This window comes from Anabrus simplex, chromosome 1, assembly GCF_040414725.1.
Source record: "Anabrus simplex isolate iqAnaSimp1 chromosome 1, ASM4041472v1, whole genome shotgun sequence".
Lineage (NCBI taxonomy): Eukaryota > Metazoa > Arthropoda > Insecta > Orthoptera > Tettigoniidae > Anabrus > Anabrus simplex.
The window spans coordinates 1641754751-1641774727 of record NC_090265.1 but is presented as its reverse complement, the minus strand read 5'-3'; the positions used below and the strand labels follow the sequence as shown (position 1 = coordinate 1641774727).

Below are 19977 nucleotides of genomic sequence, written 5' to 3'. Positions count from 1 at the left end.
AGTAAACAGAAAGGTCATCCGACAAATCAGGGACGAATAAAATGAAATAAAATTTTCTTTTTATTATTTTTCATTTCATTTTATTTTATTTTTATTTCTTCTACCATATTCGTCCGTGAATCAGAGTGTCCTGGATCGTGAGATATTTGGTCGGCGGTACAACTGGGGAAGGCGACCAGTAACTCACTCAGGCAGTCTCATCTGCTATGCTGAACAGGGTCCTTATGGAGGATGGGAAGATTGGAAGGGATAGACAAGGAAGAGAGAAGGAAGCAGCTGTGGCCTTAAGTTTGGTACCATCACGGCATTTGCCTGGAGACGAAGTGGGAAACCATGGAAAATTATTTCGAATACCCTCTACTACGTTGACCTCCCGAGGCTAAGAGGAGCCTGTTCCAATCCTCGTACGATGTTTCAAATTTCGTAGAATAGGCGGGAATCGATCCCGAGTCTCTGGGGTGGCAGCTAATCACACTACCAGTACACCACAGAGGCGGACTGAGAGATTCCGTTCCATACTAAAAATCCGTTTCATTGCCTATATTAAAAGTGTAAGTGCTCATATACAACTTTAAATGAGTCTAGAGAACCACTCGAAGATACAGTCTTAATGCGTTTACGGTATTTACGACTATCTGTTTCACAAGTAGGTGCACAATCGCGTACCTTATTCAGTGTTACTCATTCAAACAAGTCGGGCTAGGCAGCAGAGGTCTGGGCTTCTGACATCTCGCGCTGTGTCCATTTACTACGAGTGTCATGCTTTCCAGAACGTATGACTATTTTGTTATAGCATCTAGTAAATGTCTGGAAAAATAGTTGCATTGGCTTATGCCCCAACTCTCTTAGTACTTAATAGGAAATGACATCGTAAAAGGTATTTCACGAGGATATTGAAATCCTACGGGCACATTTGAGAAGAGTGCGCCCGAAAGGACCAGATATTTATCAGGTGGTGTCGTGAAATATACTAACGAGTATTTAGAACTTCTCCTTTCATCATTTCAAAACTTAGAGTAAGATCTCTATATGACTTTCTCCAAAAACGTTGATAAATAGTTTCAGGAAATTAAAAATAGACACAGTTTGAATAACAAGAACTATTTAAATAATAATAATAATAATAATAATAATAATAATAATAATAATAATAATAATAATAATAATAATAATAATAATAATGTTATTTGTTTTACGTCCCACTAACTACTTTTTAAGGTCTTCGGAGACGCCGAGGTGCCGGAATTTAGTCCCGCAGGAGTTCTTTTACGTGCCAGTAAATCTACCGACACGGGGCTGTCGTATTTGAGCACCTTCAAATACCACCGGACTGAGCCAGGATCGAACCTGCCAAGTTGGGGTTGGAAGGCCAGCGCCTTAACCGTCTGAGCCACTCAGCCCGGCGAACTATTTAGAAATGCGTTGTAGACTTATACCATTGACGAAGTGTCGCCTGCATGTTATTTTAGCTAGTGCAGGCAATTTCGATATTTCGCTATTCGCTAATGGCCCTATAAGGGACTATCTATAATAATAAAAAGGAAGCGTGTTGTGTGTGTGTGTGTGTGTGTGTGTGTGTAATGCCCACCCAAATTTTCGCCACGCAGAGATCGGAAATTCTGAACATAAGTAGGTGGAGGGGGTCCGAATGCACCTCGAAGCGGGATGTTTAATTTTTTCGGTCTCAAGTTTAGAGCCTAGGATTACCCCTTTTAGTGCCCTCTTATGACAGGCAGAGGTATCGTAGACATATCCTATGCCCTAGTCAACAGACGTATCTTCTAATCGTTGCATAGATACTCTCAGAAGACAGCAACAATTACAAACATAAGTAACGAAAACCATTAGACCTAAGAAACTACAGCAAGAAGAAAATTCACAAATTATAGCACAATTTAAAAGGCAGTTGTATCTTTCTACTCGTGTTAATTTCTCATTGAACCAACTAGAGGCAGCGTTTCACCGAACAAGACCAATTCTCTCTCCAAGAAATGAAGCTGTCAACGACATCTACAAGCAACATTTGCAAGAGTTATTCGGTGGTCTACAAATGTACACGTCTATCAACACGACATGTAATAAAGATGAGGCTGTCAACTGAACGCCAGAGCTTTTGAACAACATTGAGTCAACTGGAGTACCTTCGAGCATTTTGGAGCGGATCACTGTGGCACTGATTATCCTTCTCAGGAATATATATCTTCTTTCCCTGTGCAACGAAACAACGACTCTCAATCAATAAACTGATGCAGAATATAATTGGAGTCACCATCATGAGTGGACATGCCGCGGCGAAGTAGTATTCATTCCTCGGATTCATATCATCCCTTCGGAAATGCCGTTTCAATTTAGGCGTCTGCAATTCCCCGTTTGTTTGAGTTTCGCCACGAGTATCAAAAAGGGACAAAGATAATTGCTTAATGTTGTAGGACTCCATCTTCGAAAACGGTGTCACCTGTACGTGGGTTGTTCAAGAGTTGGAAAGGTGGTGGTGGTGGTGGTGATTATTGTTTTAAGAGGAAGTACAACTAGGCAACCATCCTCTATCTAACACTAATCAGAGAGAAAAACCAAAGGGATCCGACACTTCGAAAAATTAAGATATCGGCCAAAGGAAGACAAGGGCCACGAAGGGCGTGAAAATGAAGGACTCCCTAGCCCTCGCGAACCTAATAGCGTCGGGGTCGGAAATGAACAAGAGTTGACCAAGGAAGGCCCGACAGAATAGATGAAAGTGAGGAGCCTGGCACAAGTACGTGGAAGCAATGCCAGGACTCAGCTAAGGGCCCCGTGGTCGCCAACCCACGCTCCAAAGTTCAGAGCCCCTGAGGCCCATTTTAGTTGCCTCTTACGACAGGCAGGGAATACCGTGGGTGTTCAAGAGTTTGAAAGGCAAACACTCTATACATCTTAGCTCCGAATGGAAGGATACTTAATATAGTTTATCTGGAAGTTCTATAAGGAAAAATTGCTTTGCTGTGTATATAATGTGGTCTTTTAATAATAATAATAATAATAATAATAATAATAATAATAATAATAATAATAATAATAATAATAATAATAATAATAATGTTATTTGTTTTACGTCCCACTAACTACTCTTTTACGGTTTTCGAGACGCCGAGGTGCCGGAATTTAGTCACGCAGGAGTTCTTTTACGTGCCAGTAAATCTACCGACACGAGGCTGACGTATTTGAGCACCTTCAAATACCACCGGACTGAGCCAGGATCGAACCTGCCAAGGTGGGGTCAGAAGGCCAGCGCCTTAACCGTCTGAGCCACTCAGCCCGGCATGTGGTCTTTTATATTTCAATATAACTTGTACCATCCGCCAACCGGATGTCTTAAGCATTGCAAGTAACAATACTTAAATAATAATAATTAAAAACAATGCAATTCGTGCAATTTATTGTAAAAGGCCATGCGTGTTAATAAATATATTCTTATTTTGCTTTTAAATAAATGGTTTACAAATATCCAACGGTTGAATTAATAAACGTGGGCGTAACCGCTGGCACATGCTAGCAACCGATAAAAATCGCTCTTCAGATGTTTGTAAACCCCATTAGTTTTGTCATTTGACACTGCGGAGTAGAATATTTTAGCGGAACTAGTGATAGAGATTACTCACCGAGTAACTGTTCATGAGACCGTACTGACAGTTGGGGATGCAGTCTGCAAGCGTGCCGTTGTAGAGGTCCGTAACGTTCCCACTGGCGTCTCGCAGCGCTGCGCCGCCGGCGAATACCACGAAGACAGCGTAGGAGATCATGGAGATTAACAGGGCCAACAGAGTCCCCTTAGGTATAGCAGCAGCTGGATCCTGCCAGGAGAAGAAGTAAGTTTTGTTTCGTATACAGTTACTAGGACGCACCAGAAATTTTCCTCAAGGATACAATATCAATATGATCCTTGGGGAAAACATAAATGGTGTAAAATTACTTTTCTCAATCTTCACCCTTTTTGGACAGTTGATCACACACACACACACACACACACACACACACACACACACACACACACACACACACACACACACACACACACACACACACACGCGCGCGCGCGCGCACACACACACAGAGGGAGAGAGAGAGACAGAGACAGAGAGAGAGAGAGAGAGAGAGAGAGAGAGAGAGAGAGAGAGAGAGAGAGAGAGAGAGAGAGAGAGAGCGTGAGTCCCTTTCCTATAAAATTTGAACCTTACATTGCTCACTTTAGAAAGTTTGTTCAAAATGGAAAGCTAGTTTTGCGTTGCACTATTTTAATTTTTGAAGCTTGATTTACAGATGTCAGAATGTATATGCTATATTTAATGATTTTCTCAAACGACAGTTGTATTAGCAGTTGCAATTTATGTAGATCTTCTGTTTACTGAGAAAAAGCAACGTCGTATGTCGTGATACCTCAAAGGGCTCAATCACACGGTGTTAGGCCTGTCGTGACGGTCAATCAGTTCATGGACTTGCTGGTTGTGGGAGTTCCCTAAGTGAGGTGCTCCACCCTGTTACCATATGTTTTCAAGTTCAGCAAGAACTACCTCTTGCAACATATGGAAACAACATCTTGAACTAGTCATAATTTTTTTTGTGAAAATCAAATGATCATGAATAAATGACTTTCAGAAAAATATGTGACGCAATGTTACCTACCAACCGTACAGGCTATAAAGTGAAATATTGATGGATGACCATGACGTACAGATTCCCGGCCTGTCCGGATCCTTGACCTGTGTCTCAAGATACTGTTGCCAGGTAACATCGCGTGACACATTTTGTTACACGACACTATTTCCTTACACAAATTTTTGGATGACCCCCAGATCCAAGACATATTTACGTCAAGAAGAATGGTCTTATGACACCTCAAATGGAGGTCCCGTGACTATGATCAACGATAGCACGATATAACTGCAAGCTCGCTACTCTACGTCTTAATGTGGTTCTTCATGACTGAGTTTTTCTCCTACGTAATTTGTCCTCCATTTTGTACCCATTCCATATACACAGCTTCAAATGATGCGTTAATTTCTATTTAAACAACTTCTCTTTATTAAAAATTAATAATCTGGCAACTCCTACTTCCAGAGTACACGTATGGTGCCCGAAGTTAAGCTAGATGCATTTGTGTACGAGAAAGTTTGTCCAAAATCATAGGGGTGTAATGATAATATTGTTTAATTACAAACTAATGTATTTTACAATGGCGAAATAACTCATTTTTCTTTGATATCCACGGAATCTGAATAAATAAATTGTTCACCCTTTCTGTAATTTCATTTATCATGTTTAACGCTCATAGGTTTCCTTCGAGCCGACCAGTATTATCTTGGAAAAACTGATCATCATAATTTATTCATGCATTTGTATTAAAGCCAAATTTTTAGATTGCAATTAACGCAGTCTGCCAAAGCTAGAGGGCCTATGAGGTTTTATCCTGAACGTTTGCATACCCTGCCATTTTGTGTGTTGTGTGTGTCCTTCGCGCCTACAATCTCTGCAGCCCGCCCGACACATGGATGTTTCCAGAGACCACGAGGCAGACTGCAGACGTGATCGTCTGTGACGTCAGCCAGTGCTATAAAAGGAGCAACGTTTCTCGCCTCTCCAGGACTCTTACAGTGTCCAACTACCAGACTACACCGCAAGTCAGACACGGAGGCACCCTCTTAAAAATGTGTTCTGAATAGGTGGACTGATTCCTGGCCGTGAGGTTTCACCTCTGGACATTGCCTCATTTCATCCTGCATCCCGTAGCTACGTCGAGCACCCATCCAAGCATTCTGCTACTCACTCAAGTCCTCTACAGTGCTCCGACTCCAATCACAGCCTTCTGCTATATATGAACACTAGACGCAAGTTCCTTGCAAGTTATACACCTCCTGTTAGCATTCTGCTAATACGAACTCTCCCTACAAGTTACACTTGTTATTATACATGACCGATAGTTTTCGACTATCAAGAACATTCTCTCATTTGAACAGACTGTCTCATCAAGACAAGATTGAATGTGTATAGGACTCTCAAGTTATACCTATGTAAATATCATTCAGGCCCTCAGCCTACTACCTTATATTAACATTAAACGTGTGCAACTCAACAAGCTTCAAGAAAAGTTTCGTTCTATTTCATGTACATATTGTATAAAATGTGTTGAAGCAATAAACTTTTATGTTGTGCCTTGTATACCAAGCTCCTTGTATACAACATTGTGCCTTTCAAAAAATTAACAATTAAAATACCGAAGAGTAAGGGTGGAGTATTGGAACCTTGCGGAACCTTTAAGGAGATTGAATCAAAAACTCATTACAACATCAGTAATCGCTATAGTTTGAATATCAACATAAATAATCAGACTGCCTGTAATTACAGTGGAAGCTCCGTCCCATTCCTTGTACGATCTAGTGTGTACGGTGTAGTGTGTCTTCTGGTATAGACTAGCATAAATTAGTTACTACCGGGCGAGTTGGCCGTGCGTGTAGAGGCGCGCGGCTGTGAGCTTGCATCCGGGAGATAGTAGGTTCGAATCCCACTATCGGCAGCCCTGAAAATGGTTTTCCGTGGTTTCCCATTTTCACACCAGGCAAATGCTGGGGCTGTACCTTAATTAAGGCCACGGCCGCTTCCTTCCAACTCCTAGGCCTTTCCTATCCCATCGTCGCCAAAAGACCTATCTGTGTCGGTGCGACGTAAAGCCCCTAGCAAAAAAAAAAAAAAAAAAAAATTAGTTACTTTCATTGACCTCTCTCAGTCTCACCATCGGCTTTGACAATATGAAAGCGTCCGTGGCGTGAGCGATGATGTTCATACCATTTCTTATCCAGCCAGTCCCTGTGACTAATGGCCTGGAAGTGTCGCTGATAGGGTCGGGTAGTGTACGCCTTTCAGTGGTCTTAGCAGACTGGTAGGTGATAGCAACTTCTGGTTCAGTGAGGAAAGCAACGGGAATATACACAACCCCTTGCTTTGAAGAATGTTGCAGTTTTGTGTGGCTTAATAGTGCATACACACTGCAAACATTGATACGCCGCTCAATGAAACAGTAAGGACAATCACTTCTACACTACTGGAATGGTGCTATCTTTATTCAGATCGGCAAAAAGGGAACAAATGGTGTCAAATTTCCCATTGGGAAAATGTAGTGATCATAAATGTCTTTCAGCAAATGAAACTCAAATTGATAACGATTTATTTTCACCTAACGAATCGTTTTCTAGAGACGCCTGTATGGAGTTTGGAGTCGACAAGTGCAGTCATGGCCATCATAAGTACTTCACATCACAGCCTGCAGGATCACATAGACCATTTGTATTCTAAGGCCCCTCTTTAATAATATGTCTTTCAGTCATGACCATCCTCGGTACTTCACATCACAGCCTGCAAGATCACATAGACCATTTGTATTCTAAGGCCCCTCTTTAATAATATGTCTCTCAGTCATGACCATCCTCAGTACTTCACATCACAGCCTGCAAGGTCACATAGATCATTTGTATTCTAAGGCCCTTTTTAATAATATGTCTCTCAGTTAGGGGCATCTATCAATATTTCACATCACAGCCTGCAAGATCACATCGATCATTTCTATTCCAAGACTCCTGTTTGATAATATGTCTCTCAGTTAGGGGCATCTATCAATACTTCACATCACAACATGCAAGATCACATCGATCATTTCTATTCCAAGACTCCTGTTTGGTAATATGTCTCTCAGTCATGACCATCCTCAGTACTTCACATCACAGCCTGCAAGGTCACATCGACCATTTGTATTCTAAGGCCCTTTTTAATAATATGTCTCTCAGTTAGGGGCATCTATCAATATTTCACATCACAGCCTGCAAGATCACATCGATCATTTCTATTCCAAGACTCCTGTTTGATAATATGTCTCTCAGTTAGGGGCATCTATCAATACTTCACATCACAGCCTGCAAGATCACATCGATCATTTCTATTCCAAGACTCCTGTTTGATAATATGTCTCTCAGTCATGGGCATCCTCAGTACTTCACATCACAGCCTGCAAGATCACATAGACCATCTGTATTCTAAGGCCCCTCTTTAATAAATGTCACTCAGTCATGGCCATCCATCACTACTTCACATCACAGCCTGCAAGATCACATAGACCGTTTGTATTCTAAGGCCCCTCTTTAATAATATGTCTCTCAGTCATGGCCATCCTCACTACTTCACATCACAGCCTGCAGGATCACATAGACCATTTGTATTCTAAGGCCCCTCTTTAATAATATGCCTCTCAGTCATGGCCATCCTCACTACTTCACATCACAGCCTGCAAGATCACATATACCATCTGTATTCTAAGGCCCCTCTTTAATAATATGTCTCTCAGTCATGGCCATCCATCAGTACTTCACATCACAGCTTGCACAATCACATAGACCATTTGAATTCTAAGGCCCATGTTTGATAATATGTCTCTCAATCATGGCCATCTATCAGTACTTCACATCACAGCCTGCAGGATCACATAGACCATTTGTATTCTAAGGCCCCTCTTTAATAATATGTCTTTCAGTCATGACCATCCTCGGTACTTCACATCACAGCCTGCAAGATCACATAGACCATTTGTATTCTAAGGCCCCTCTTTAATAATATGTCTCTCAGTCATGACCATCCTCAGTACTTCACATCACAGCCTGCAAGGTCACATAGATCATTTGTATTCTAAGGCCCTTTTTAATAATATGTCTCTCAGTTAGGGGCATCTATCAATATTTCACATCACAGCCTGCAAGATCACATCGATCATTTCTATTCCAAGACTCCTGTTTGATAATATGTCTCTCAGTTAGGGGCATCTATCAATACTTCACATCACAGCATGCAAGATCACATCGATCATTTCTATTCCAAGACTCCTGTTTGATAATATGTCTCTCAGTCATGACCATCCTCAGTACTTCACATCACAGCCTGCAAGGTCACATCGACCATTTGTATTCTAAGGCCCTTTTTAATAATATGTCTCTCAGTTAGGGGCATCTATCAATATTTCACATCACAGCCTGCAAGATCACATCGATCATTTCTATTCCAAGACTCCTGTTTGATAATATGTCTCTCAGTTAGGGGCATCTATCAATACTTCACATCACAGCCTGCAAGATCACATCGATCATTTCTATTCCAAGACTCCTGTTTGATAATATGTCTCTCAGTCATGGGCATCCTCAGTACTTCACATCACAGCCTGCAAGATCACATAGACCATCTGTATTCTAAGGCCCCTCTTTAATAAATGTCACTCAGTCATGGCCATCCATCATTACTTCACATCACAGCCTGCAAGATCACATAGACCGTTTGTATTCTAAGGCCCCTCTTTAATAATATGTCTCTCAGTCATGGCCATCCTCACTACTTCACATCACAGCCTGCAGGATCACATAGACCATTTGTATTCTAAGGCCCCTCTTTAATAATATGTCTCTCAGTCATGGCCATCCTCACTACTTCACATCACAGCCTGCAAGATCACATATACCATCTGTATTCTAAGGCCCCTCTTTAATAATATGTCTCTCAGTCATGGCCATCCATCAGTACTTCACATCACAGCTTGCACGATCACATAGACCATTTGAATTCTAAGGCCCCTGTTTGATAATATGTCTCTCAATCATGGCCATCTATCAGTACTTCACATCACAGCCTGCAAGATCACATCGACCATTTCTATTCCAAGGCCCCTGTTTGATAATATGTCTCTCAGTCATGGCCATCTATCAGTACTTCACATCACAGCCTGCAAGATCACATCGACCATTTCTATTCCAAGGCCCCTGTTTGATAATATATCTCTCTCAGTCATGGCCATCCAGCAATACTTCACATCACAGCGTGCAAGATCACATCGACCATTTCTATTCCAAGGCCCGTGTTTGATAATATGTCTCTCAGTCAGGGGCATCTATCAATACTTCACATCACAGCCTGCAACATCACATCGATCATTTCTATTCCAAGACTCCTGTTTGATAATATGTCTCTCAGTCATGGCCATCCATCAGTACTTCACATCACAGCCTGCAAGATCACATCGATCATTTCTATTCCAAGACTCCTGTTTGATAATATGTCTCTCAGTCATGGCCATCCATCAGTACTTCACATTACAGCGTGCAAGATCACATAGACCATTTGTATTCTCAGGCCCCTCTATAATAATATGTCTCTCAGTCATGACCATCCTCAGTACTTCACATCACAGCCTGCAAGATCACATCGACCATCTGTATTCTAAGGCCCCCTTTAATCTTATCTCTCTGCCATGGCCATCCATTAATACTTCACATCATAACCTGCACAGTTGCTACGTAACATCGCGTCACACATTTTGTATCACTAATTTCGTAGAGCAAATTTTCAGATTAGCCCTAGCCATAAGACATATTTACGTGAAAGTAATGTTAATAGTGCTACAATAGACTGCAACGTTCGAGAACTACAAAGAGAATCCAGAAGACTCTCATAGGAACAAGACGAGAAATTGATTAAAGCATATTTCAAAGTAGATCTGACTAGGCGTTGAGAATGGGCTGTTTCGGAATATTGACCATATAAATATAATAGCTTATCCTTGCAGCCAGCCAGCTGATTTAGAATATGATAGATTTATTTTGTTTGGAAAGATTAAGGCCATTTGGCCCTCTCTTCCATCTGACTAGATAATACAGTACTTAAATGTGTGTAATTAAACGAAATATACTTAAAACGAAATACCTTACAGTATCTTAACAATACATTATTACAATAAGAAGTAAATGCCACTATTGTAACATAACTGTAGTATTCAGAAAATGTTAACAGCGAATTTCTTTGATGCTTAATAATAACAGTTTGTTTATATGCAGTGCATAATTTGAAGAAAGGCTTATATACAATATTAACATAACATATGACAAACAGTCCTGAAGTTTGCCTGGAACTAACAAGTGAGTCCCTCTGACAGAGGCAAGTAGTATATTTCACTGTCGTTCTCAAGAAATGGCGAATGAGTTTGTATATATTGTGGTGTGATGAGATGTTATCGTTAAGCGTGTATCAGTTTTTGACCGTGTTCCAAAATTTTGATTAGATTAGAGGGGGTGGAATTGACTACAGCATGATTTGTTCTGGGTGTTCTCTGATAAGAGAGTAACGTTACGAAAATGTTGCTAAGTTTGGGCTGGGAAGACTAGGGAGAAAAGAGCCGAGCTGCTCGACTAAGTGACATGGGAGCGATGACCTAGATGTAAGGACTCTTTGAACAAGTACCACTAAGCGGTATGTTCCAAGCTGTCAGTGGAGAGATGGCGTGGAATGACATTAGTAGAACAATAACTCTGAGTGGTGTTTTTAAAAATAGGTAGGTAAGGTAAGGGTTGTTCTGCCCGAAGGCAGGTCCGAACCTCCGCAGAGGTGTTCCTGAGCCGGAGTTTACGTGCGGTAGGGTGGCCAGTTCCTTTCCGCTCCTCCATTCCCTTACCCCCCACCAACAGCGCGTGGCAACCCATCCAAATCCTGACCACGCCCAATGTTGCTTAACTTCGGAGATCTCACGGGATCCGGTGTTTCAACACGGCTACGGCCGTTGGCTTAAAAATAGGAAATATCACAAATTTTGAATTCAAGAGAACAAATAGGGCCAGGCTGAGTGGCTCAGACGGTTGAAGCGCTGGCCTTAGGACACCAACTTGACAGGTTCGATCCTGGCTCAATCCGGCGGCCTTTGAAGGTGCTTAAATACGTCAGACTTATGTCGTTAGATTTACTGGCACCTGAAAGAAATCCTGAGAGACTAAATTCTGGCACCTCAGCATCACCGAAAACTGTAAAAGTAGTTAATGGGACGAAAAACCCAATATCATTATTATTTTTATTTAGGAAAATTTGGAGGAAATATTCGTTTATAGGGAGAGGAGTCCGCCTGTTGCCATTTCTTGAAGGATGCAGTATTTTTGTATCCGTCTCTTGGCACAGGCCAGAGCAAAGTGTAGCTTCCACCGAAGTCCTAGTCTCATCCATGGCTGTGACAATATGGAAGCTGCTGGGGTATGGGTGGTGCTGAGTAATGACATTTGCGGCACAACTAGTGTCTGAATGTTATGGAAGGTGTTGCTCATAGGATCAGTCGTGCTGCAGTGGCACCTTCTGGTCCAGTGAGGAAAGCAATGGCAAACTACCTCACTCCTCATCTTGCCTAGTATGCATCATTTGGGCTCTGCCATTGGTTTCTGCAGTTTCCCTATAACTGCATAGCCTTTGGTGGTGCTATTTGAGGATCCAACCAGCCTCTGGGCTGATGACCTAACAGACAGACAGGGAGAGGAGTTAGGGAATGGAATAATTTACCAAGGGAGGTGTTCGATGAGTTTACAAATTCTTTGAAATTAGTTAAGGAAAGATTAGGATAATCAACAGACAGGGAATATGTTTCCTGGGTGACTGCCCTAAATGCAGATCAGTGGTGACTGACGACAGTACAAGAAGCGAGGTGGGCATGTGGAGAATATTTCAAGAATAAGATTTAAACCATGAAGATCGGCGCTATTTGAGTCTTACCCAACCATGTTTATTGTATACCCGTGTAACATGGTCATTGTGACGTAGGTAACATGTTTTGTACGTGTTGTAATGTTTCATTAAGTGTAACAGCCGGGTACATGGGGTCACGGTGTTCGAAATGAGGTAATACCAAAATGCAAATGTGGCGTTCCTTTAATAGTGGAGAAAATATGTTGCGGAATCTTTTAAGTGAGCTAAGTGTCGCAAATACTTCAACGTACCAAGAAGGGCGTGGCCATCTTTGAAGTTTCGAACGAACCACGGGAGATGGAAGTTCTGGCTGCACAAGTGAGGAAAACTGAGGATGTCTTCTACAAAATGCCATCGAAGAAGCTGTCAAATGACTGAATACGATGGATGTTATTTTAACATGGATGCAGGCCTATTTTCAGGCTGGGGTCTATCCAGAATTTCCCCCTGTGGGTGGGGTTGGTAGAATAATACCCACGGTATCTCCTGCCTGTCGTAAGAGGCGACTGAAGGGGGCCCCAGTGGCTCTGAAGTTTGGAGCGCTGGTTGCCGACTACAAGGCCCTTAGCTGAGTCCTGGCATTGCTTCCACTTACTTGTGCCAGGCTCCTCACTTTCATGTACCCTATCCGACCTCCTTTGGTCAACTCTTGTTCTTTTCCGACTTCGACGGTATTAGAGCACTCGTGTCCTAGGGAGTCTTTACTTTTCACGCCCTTCGTGGCCCTTGCCTTTCTTTGGCCGATACCTTCATTTTTCGAAGTGTGGGATCCCTCCCATTTTGTCTCTCTGATTATTGTTACATAGAGGATGGTTGTCTAGCTGTACTTCCTCTTAAAACAGTAACCACCACCACCTCTACCTAGAATTAGTGTCATAAATTTCCCGACACCATTGTAACCATAGCAACAAATGTTCGCTTATGTACACTAGGTCAGTAGTGTCATCTTCTCACTGTGAGCTTTCTTCTTGTAACTAAGAGCTTGAGAAAAAAAACGTATCAATGGAACCCCGTTCTATTCTTCAAACCAAAGTAAAATCCTTGAACTAGCCCGTAAACGAACCCAGGGCCTTAGAATAAAAAAGTTCGCTAATTCTACACCACAGTGAAGGCTAATAATAATAATAATAATAATAATAATAATAATAATAATAATAATAATAATAATAATAATAATAATAATAATAATAATAATAAAACACAAAACACAGCAGAAGGTTGGAAATTACGAAGTAATGCTGAAATATATAAAAAAATAGAAAATATATCAGATGTAATGAGGAAAAGGAGACTTATATTTTTTGGACATTTATATCGAATGCAAGATAGTAGATTAACCAGTAAGATTTTCAGATATTTGTGGAGTAAGAAATCAACGACAAGCTGGGTCAACGAAGTAAGAAAGGATTTAGGAAAAAACAATATAACAACAGAAGAAATAAATAATAGAGAAGGCTTTCGGTTAAAAGTATTGAAAATAGAAGGATTCCAAGGTAGGAAAGTAAAAACGACTGGTTCAAAGTGGTCTGAAGACAGAAAGAAGAAACATAGTGAACAGATGAAAGCGTACTGGAAGAAAAGGAAAGAACAAAGAAGAAGGAATTGAAATTGGCACGTGGTCCTCTGGTGGCCCATTCGAAAGAATAATAATAATAATAATAATAATAATAATAATAATAATAATGAGCCTTCCTATTCTTTTCTGGTACACTAATTTTTCTTTCGATTTATCGGAACTCTTCATCTCTCCTCTGGGTGGAGTCAAAGGATGCATCATCTGTCCAGGGGCGTAGCCAATGGGTGGGACTACTGGAGGTTAGAACCCCCACCATGGAAATTTTACAAAAAGAAAATAAAATGAAACTAACAATAAACTAAATAAACATTTTTTTTGCTATTTTGCTTTACGTCGCAGTCCGCCTCTGTGGTGTAGTGGTTAGCGTTATTAGCTGCCACCCCCGGAAGCCCGGGTTCGATTCCCGGCTCTGCCACGAAATTTGAAAAGTGGTATGAGGGCTGGAACGGGGTCCACTCAGCCTCGGGCGGTCAACTGAGTAGAGGTGGGTTCGATTCCCACCTCAGCCATCCTGGAAGTGGTTTTCCGTGGTTTCCCACTTCTCCTCCAGGCGAATGCCGGGATGGTACCTAACATAAGGCCACGGCCGCTTCCTTCCCTCTTCCTTGCCTATCCCTTCCAATCTTCCCATCCCTCCACAAGGCCCCTGTTCAGCATAGCAGGTGAGGCCGCCTGGGCGAGGTACTGGTCATTCTCCCCAGTTGTATCCCCGACCAAGAGTCTGAAGCTCCAGGACACTGCCCTTGAGGCGGTAGAGGTGGGATCCGTCGCTGTGTCCGAGGGAAAAGCCGACCCTGGAGGGTAAATAGATGATGATGCTATACGTCGCACCGACACAGATATGTCTTATGGCGACGATGGGATAGGAAAGGTCTAGGAAGTGGAAGGAAGCGGCCGTGGCCTTAATTAAGGTACAGCCCCGGCATTTGTCTGGTGTGAAAATGGGAAACCACGGAAAACCATCTTCAGGGCTGCCGACAGTGGGGCTCGAACCCACTATCTCCCGATTACTGGATACTGGCCGCACTTAAGCGACTGCAGCTATCGAGCTCGGTATAATAAACATTCAGAGACATAACTATAGAACCAACAGATCTGTTGAATATATTTTCTAAGAAGCCTTGAAAGTTGGATTTTAGATTGTAAACTGAACATAGCATTCGCTGTAAAATTGTTGACCTTTTTCGTACTGTTCTTGTTCTGTTTTTCAATGTAAGATTTTATAGTGTACCGCAATCTGTATATCAACATAATTCACTCGTGTCAGTGTCCTTATAATGACACTTTCACTGTGTTCTATAATCTTTTTGAAACAATAACACCCCCCTCCCCCGCCATCGGCCGTTCCTGGCTATGCTACTGTACTGTATGTACTCTCTGCATGTCGTAAGAGGCTACTGAGAATGTGTCCGGTTCCATGGCTAAATGGTTAGCGTGCTGCCTTTGATCACAGGGGTTCCGGATTCGATTCCCGGCAGAGTCGGGAATTTTAACCATAAGTGTTTATTTACTCTAGTGCGGGGGCTGGGTGTATGTGTCATCTCCATCATCATTTCATCCTACGGTCGGGTCGCCTACGGGTGTCAGCTCAATAGACCTGCACCTGGCAAGCAGGACTTGTCCTCGGACACTCCCGGCACTAAAAGCCATACGCCATTTACATTTCACTAAGAAGGTAATAACCAAAGAATCTGTACGAGCTCTCTCGTCTTCTAAGCCGAAAAACATATCCATGATTCTAAGTTTTCCGCGTAGCGGAGGAAATGTGCGAGAGAGAAATGTCTTGATTTTTTTCAAGTGTTCAGTATCCTACAGTTGTAATAACCTGATACACATAGTATACAGTTATAATCTAATGCAATTATGCTGTACGCAGTAAAAGTTGAGCAGTTTACCTTGAGGTCTCCAGAAATGTTGGCTCCAGCCTGGATCCCAGTCACCGACGGGAAGAAGATGGCAAACACAGAGAAGAAATCTTGGTCCACATTCTCACTATACCGGTAGTTGGGTCCCCAGTTGTTTTTCAGCACCTCCACTGAAACACACAACAGCACTTGATATTGTGAGGTCCGATTTTCATAACCACTACAATGCTCCAAATACCTCAAAATATCCGATTCCCAGAGGACAGTGTTTACAAACCATTTTGCTACCTGGTAGAGGAGTCTCAAAATATCAGAATTTACAATGACGGAACTGCTTCAAAACACCATGCATATATATACAGTATTATCATAATAAGCATAAAGTGATACAAAAAAGTGCAAAAACGTTCATTGTTAGCACCAGATGGGGCTGCGTGCCCTCTCCTAAAAATGGTAGCTCAATCCTGAGGTGTACAGCCTCGCACAAACATATACGACGGGGGTCATTAGACACATGGACGCAATGAAGCCGCGGAAATTTAGGTCTAGTCCCATTGTTTAAAATGCTTTTGCTTTCTCCTATATGCAAACTCTTGCGGCTACAAAGTTACACCTGGCACCATTAAATAAACATGCAGCTATTGCATATGAACCACCTTGGCCATTTACAATATTTTACTATGGAAACATTTAAAATAATTTCATCAGAACAGGATTCAGTCCATTATGATGACGTAAGAGATTATTTTGAAAAAGTTCGATTTTCTCAGTTTCCACTTATTTAGCTGTAGTCCATTATATTCTTTCGTCTAAAATGCTATTTATTTCCCCTCTTTGGACCTTCAAGATTCATATCCATCCTGGCTATTTGAAAATCAGATGTTTCATACTCTTTTTCCAAACAAGATACCAACTCCTTGAAGCCGGAATGAGGTCTTTTTTTACCAGACGGTTGAACTTAGAATTTCATCTATCAACGGTCTTGTTAGTTCGATGTCATTTTTCATGACAGTTATACAGCTCAAGTGGCATTTGAAGATTGTACAGCCACTGGTCGGCGAAGAAGTCGAAACAAATCTTTCAAATAAAATTCGCCCTCAACGTAGCGAAGTACGGCACCCAGCTATTAAACTTACTGTTTCATTTTGAAGTCCCTGTCACCTATACATCTACATACACTTCTCGGATATTTTGATACTGTTTTCTGTCAATTTTATGTTATATTTTGAGACATCACCATTGTTTCATTATAGAGAATGTTTGAAATTACCAGGTAGGACTTCGAGTTAAATTCAGGTCTCTGGTCCACTGATCGTTCTCGAGTAGAAGCCATCGCATCAAAGGGAAAAGTAGAAGAATTTTACTTGGAATCTCTAGACTGTTCTATAGTTTTAGCTCACTTCTTTTCCCATTGATCAGCAATGAATGTATAGAGTCATTTTATTCACAAAACATAAATTATAATTTGCAGGCCGTATATTAATGCTTCTCACGAAGTTAATGGTACCCTCTTGGGCTACCTGTTCAACGTCTCATATACAAAACTTCGGAGACGATGGAGTAGTCTTCAGTGAGAATCACTATTTCAGAACTTGACAGCCAACCTCCGAAGCGTAACGATTCGCACTATTAGCTGTAATCCTCGAAGACCCGGGTTCAATTACTGGCAGAAATTTAAGAATGGCCGGAGGGCTGGTATGTGGCTAGAAGTTATATGCAGATCATCTCCATTAGGGGGTGTGCCAAAAAAAGGAGCTGCATCTCCTCGGGATAAGGACACGAGTTTAGTTTAGAACTCGATAAAAAAAGAAAGCAAAGCAGAATTCACTTATGTAAACTAATGAATTTAGTTCGACATTTCGGACCATCTAGTACAGTGTTTTTTCATAGGTCTACGTATACGTGTCATTATTAAAAGTGGATAGACTCGAAAGGAGTTTTTGAAAAATGTAAATGTTTTAGAAGTCCATAAATGGAGCGATCTGTGTAAGCAATCTTTACATTTTGTCTGTGCGTTATGAAAATTATTATTTTCTTTAACTAAACTGTTTTCCACGTCTTAGGAAGATCGTGCAGAGCACCTATTTCACAATTGCTCACTTTAGATTTACGATATTGGGAGGAATCAGTCAGGAGAAAAATTAAGAAGTAATTTAGGATTATTTGTGTGCATGATACAAACGTAATTAAATGTTAACTAAATTTTATCGATGGCATTTTTGTCCTCCTTTTTTCTTTAATATTCGAGAGTCTCCTTAAAATTTGTAAGATGTCCCGTTTTTACATAAATATTATATGGACACCCTAATGTATGTAATACTTGTGGTACGAAACAGATCATTGACAACATCAAAGTGACTGTGATGTGAGCGATGTTAGTAACGCCAGTCCCTGTGATGAATGGTGTGAAAGTGCTGCTCGTAGCGTTGTTTTGTGCGCGCATTTCTGTGGGCTTGGTGTTACAGAACCATCTGTATTTGAGAGGAAAGCAATGGGAAAATATCTCACTCCTCATTTCCATAGTATGTCTGTTCGGTGACGCCTATACGATATATGACAGATGACGGCGGATCTGTTGAAATTCAATCCAACCTCTTATATTGTCACCGCCACTCGATCCTTCTACCCAGTTCTAGGACGGCGTCTTGGTCATTTGCCAGATGACTGACAGTTTAGCACTTCGTTTGGTTCCTTCTGCCCTCTAACCACTGCAGTCATTTTCTTCCGAATATGCTGCTAATATTCAGGCGTTTTCGGAGATGCCCATATGTAAAACGCATACGTCACTCCTGGTCAAACCAGAGTCTTGTAAAGAGCTTCAGGGTTTCTTGAACTTAGAATTGTGGGTTGGCGACCACGGGCCGTTACTTGAGTCCTGGCATTGCTTCCACTTGTGTTCGGCTCCACACTTTCATCTATTCTGTTCTTTTGCGACCCCGACCGTGTTAGGTTTTCGAGGCCTAGGGAGGCTTTCATTTTCACGCACTTGTCTTTCTATTACCGATACCTTCATTTTTCAAGTGCCGTACCTCTTACATTTCTCTTCTGATTAATGTTCAGAGAGGATGCTTGAGAAGCCTATTTCGTAAAGGTACAAAATAAATCAGAAAATACAAATCGAGATGATGGAAAACATAGACAGATACATAATATGAAAGAAAAAGCCAGAATGGTCCAAACCCACGTCAGACAGGACGTTAAAATCACTTTTAGTACCAATAAGTACCTTATTCCATGTCCGCCTTTGTGGTGTAGTGGTCAGTGTGATTAGCTGCTACCCCTCGCAGGCCCGGGCTCGATTGCAGGATCTGTCACATAATTTGAAAAGTGGCACGAGGGCTGGAACGGGGTACATTCAGCCTCGGGAGGTCAAATGAGTAGATGGGGGTTCAATTCCCTCCTCAGCCATCCTAGAAGTGGTTTTCCGTGGTTTCCAACTTCATCTCCAGGCAAATGCCGGGATGGTACCTAACTTGAGACCACGACCGCTTCCATCCCTCTTCCTTGTCTATCCCTCCCAATCTTCCCATTCCCACAAGGCCCTTGCTTAGCATAGTAGGTGAGGCCTCCTGGACGAGGTACAGGTCCTCCTCCCCAGTTGTATCCCCCGACCCAAGTCTCACGCTCCAGGACACTGCCCTTGAGGCGGTAGAGGTGGGATCCCTCGTCAAGTCCGCGGGAGAAACCAACCCCGGAGGGTAAACGGATAAAAATATAGAAAGTAAGTACCATATTCCACATGGTGAATTGGTCAAAACATAACGTATGAGGGTCCCTTTTCAGGCCACGTGACCACCGGCAACATAACATTTTGTTTAGTTTACCTTGTTATGTTCGATGATTTGTTTTCATATATCTGTTCCATCACTGTAAATAAGTAACTATAATCACTGTACATTTGAATACAGTCAGTTTTCTAATGACTGCATCGGACTCGTTGGCTGAATGTACATCGTACTGCCCTTCGGTTCAGAGGATCCCGGG

At 41.8% G+C, this 19977-nt stretch overlaps 1 protein-coding gene across 1 annotated transcript in view; it reads right to left on the bottom strand.

Annotated features, from left to right (window-relative positions):
• NKCC (sodium potassium chloride cotransporter) overlaps positions 1-19977 on the bottom strand; it is a 230853-nt gene that overhangs the window by 77036 nt on the left and 133840 nt on the right. The window contains exons 7-8 of the mRNA XM_067138361.2: positions 16024-16163; positions 3636-3827 (exon numbers count right to left, since the gene is read on the bottom strand). Of these exons, the coding sequence (XP_066994462.1) occupies positions 3636-3827; positions 16024-16163 (332 nt within the window). The remainder of the gene's footprint in view (positions 1-3635; positions 3828-16023; positions 16164-19977) is intronic.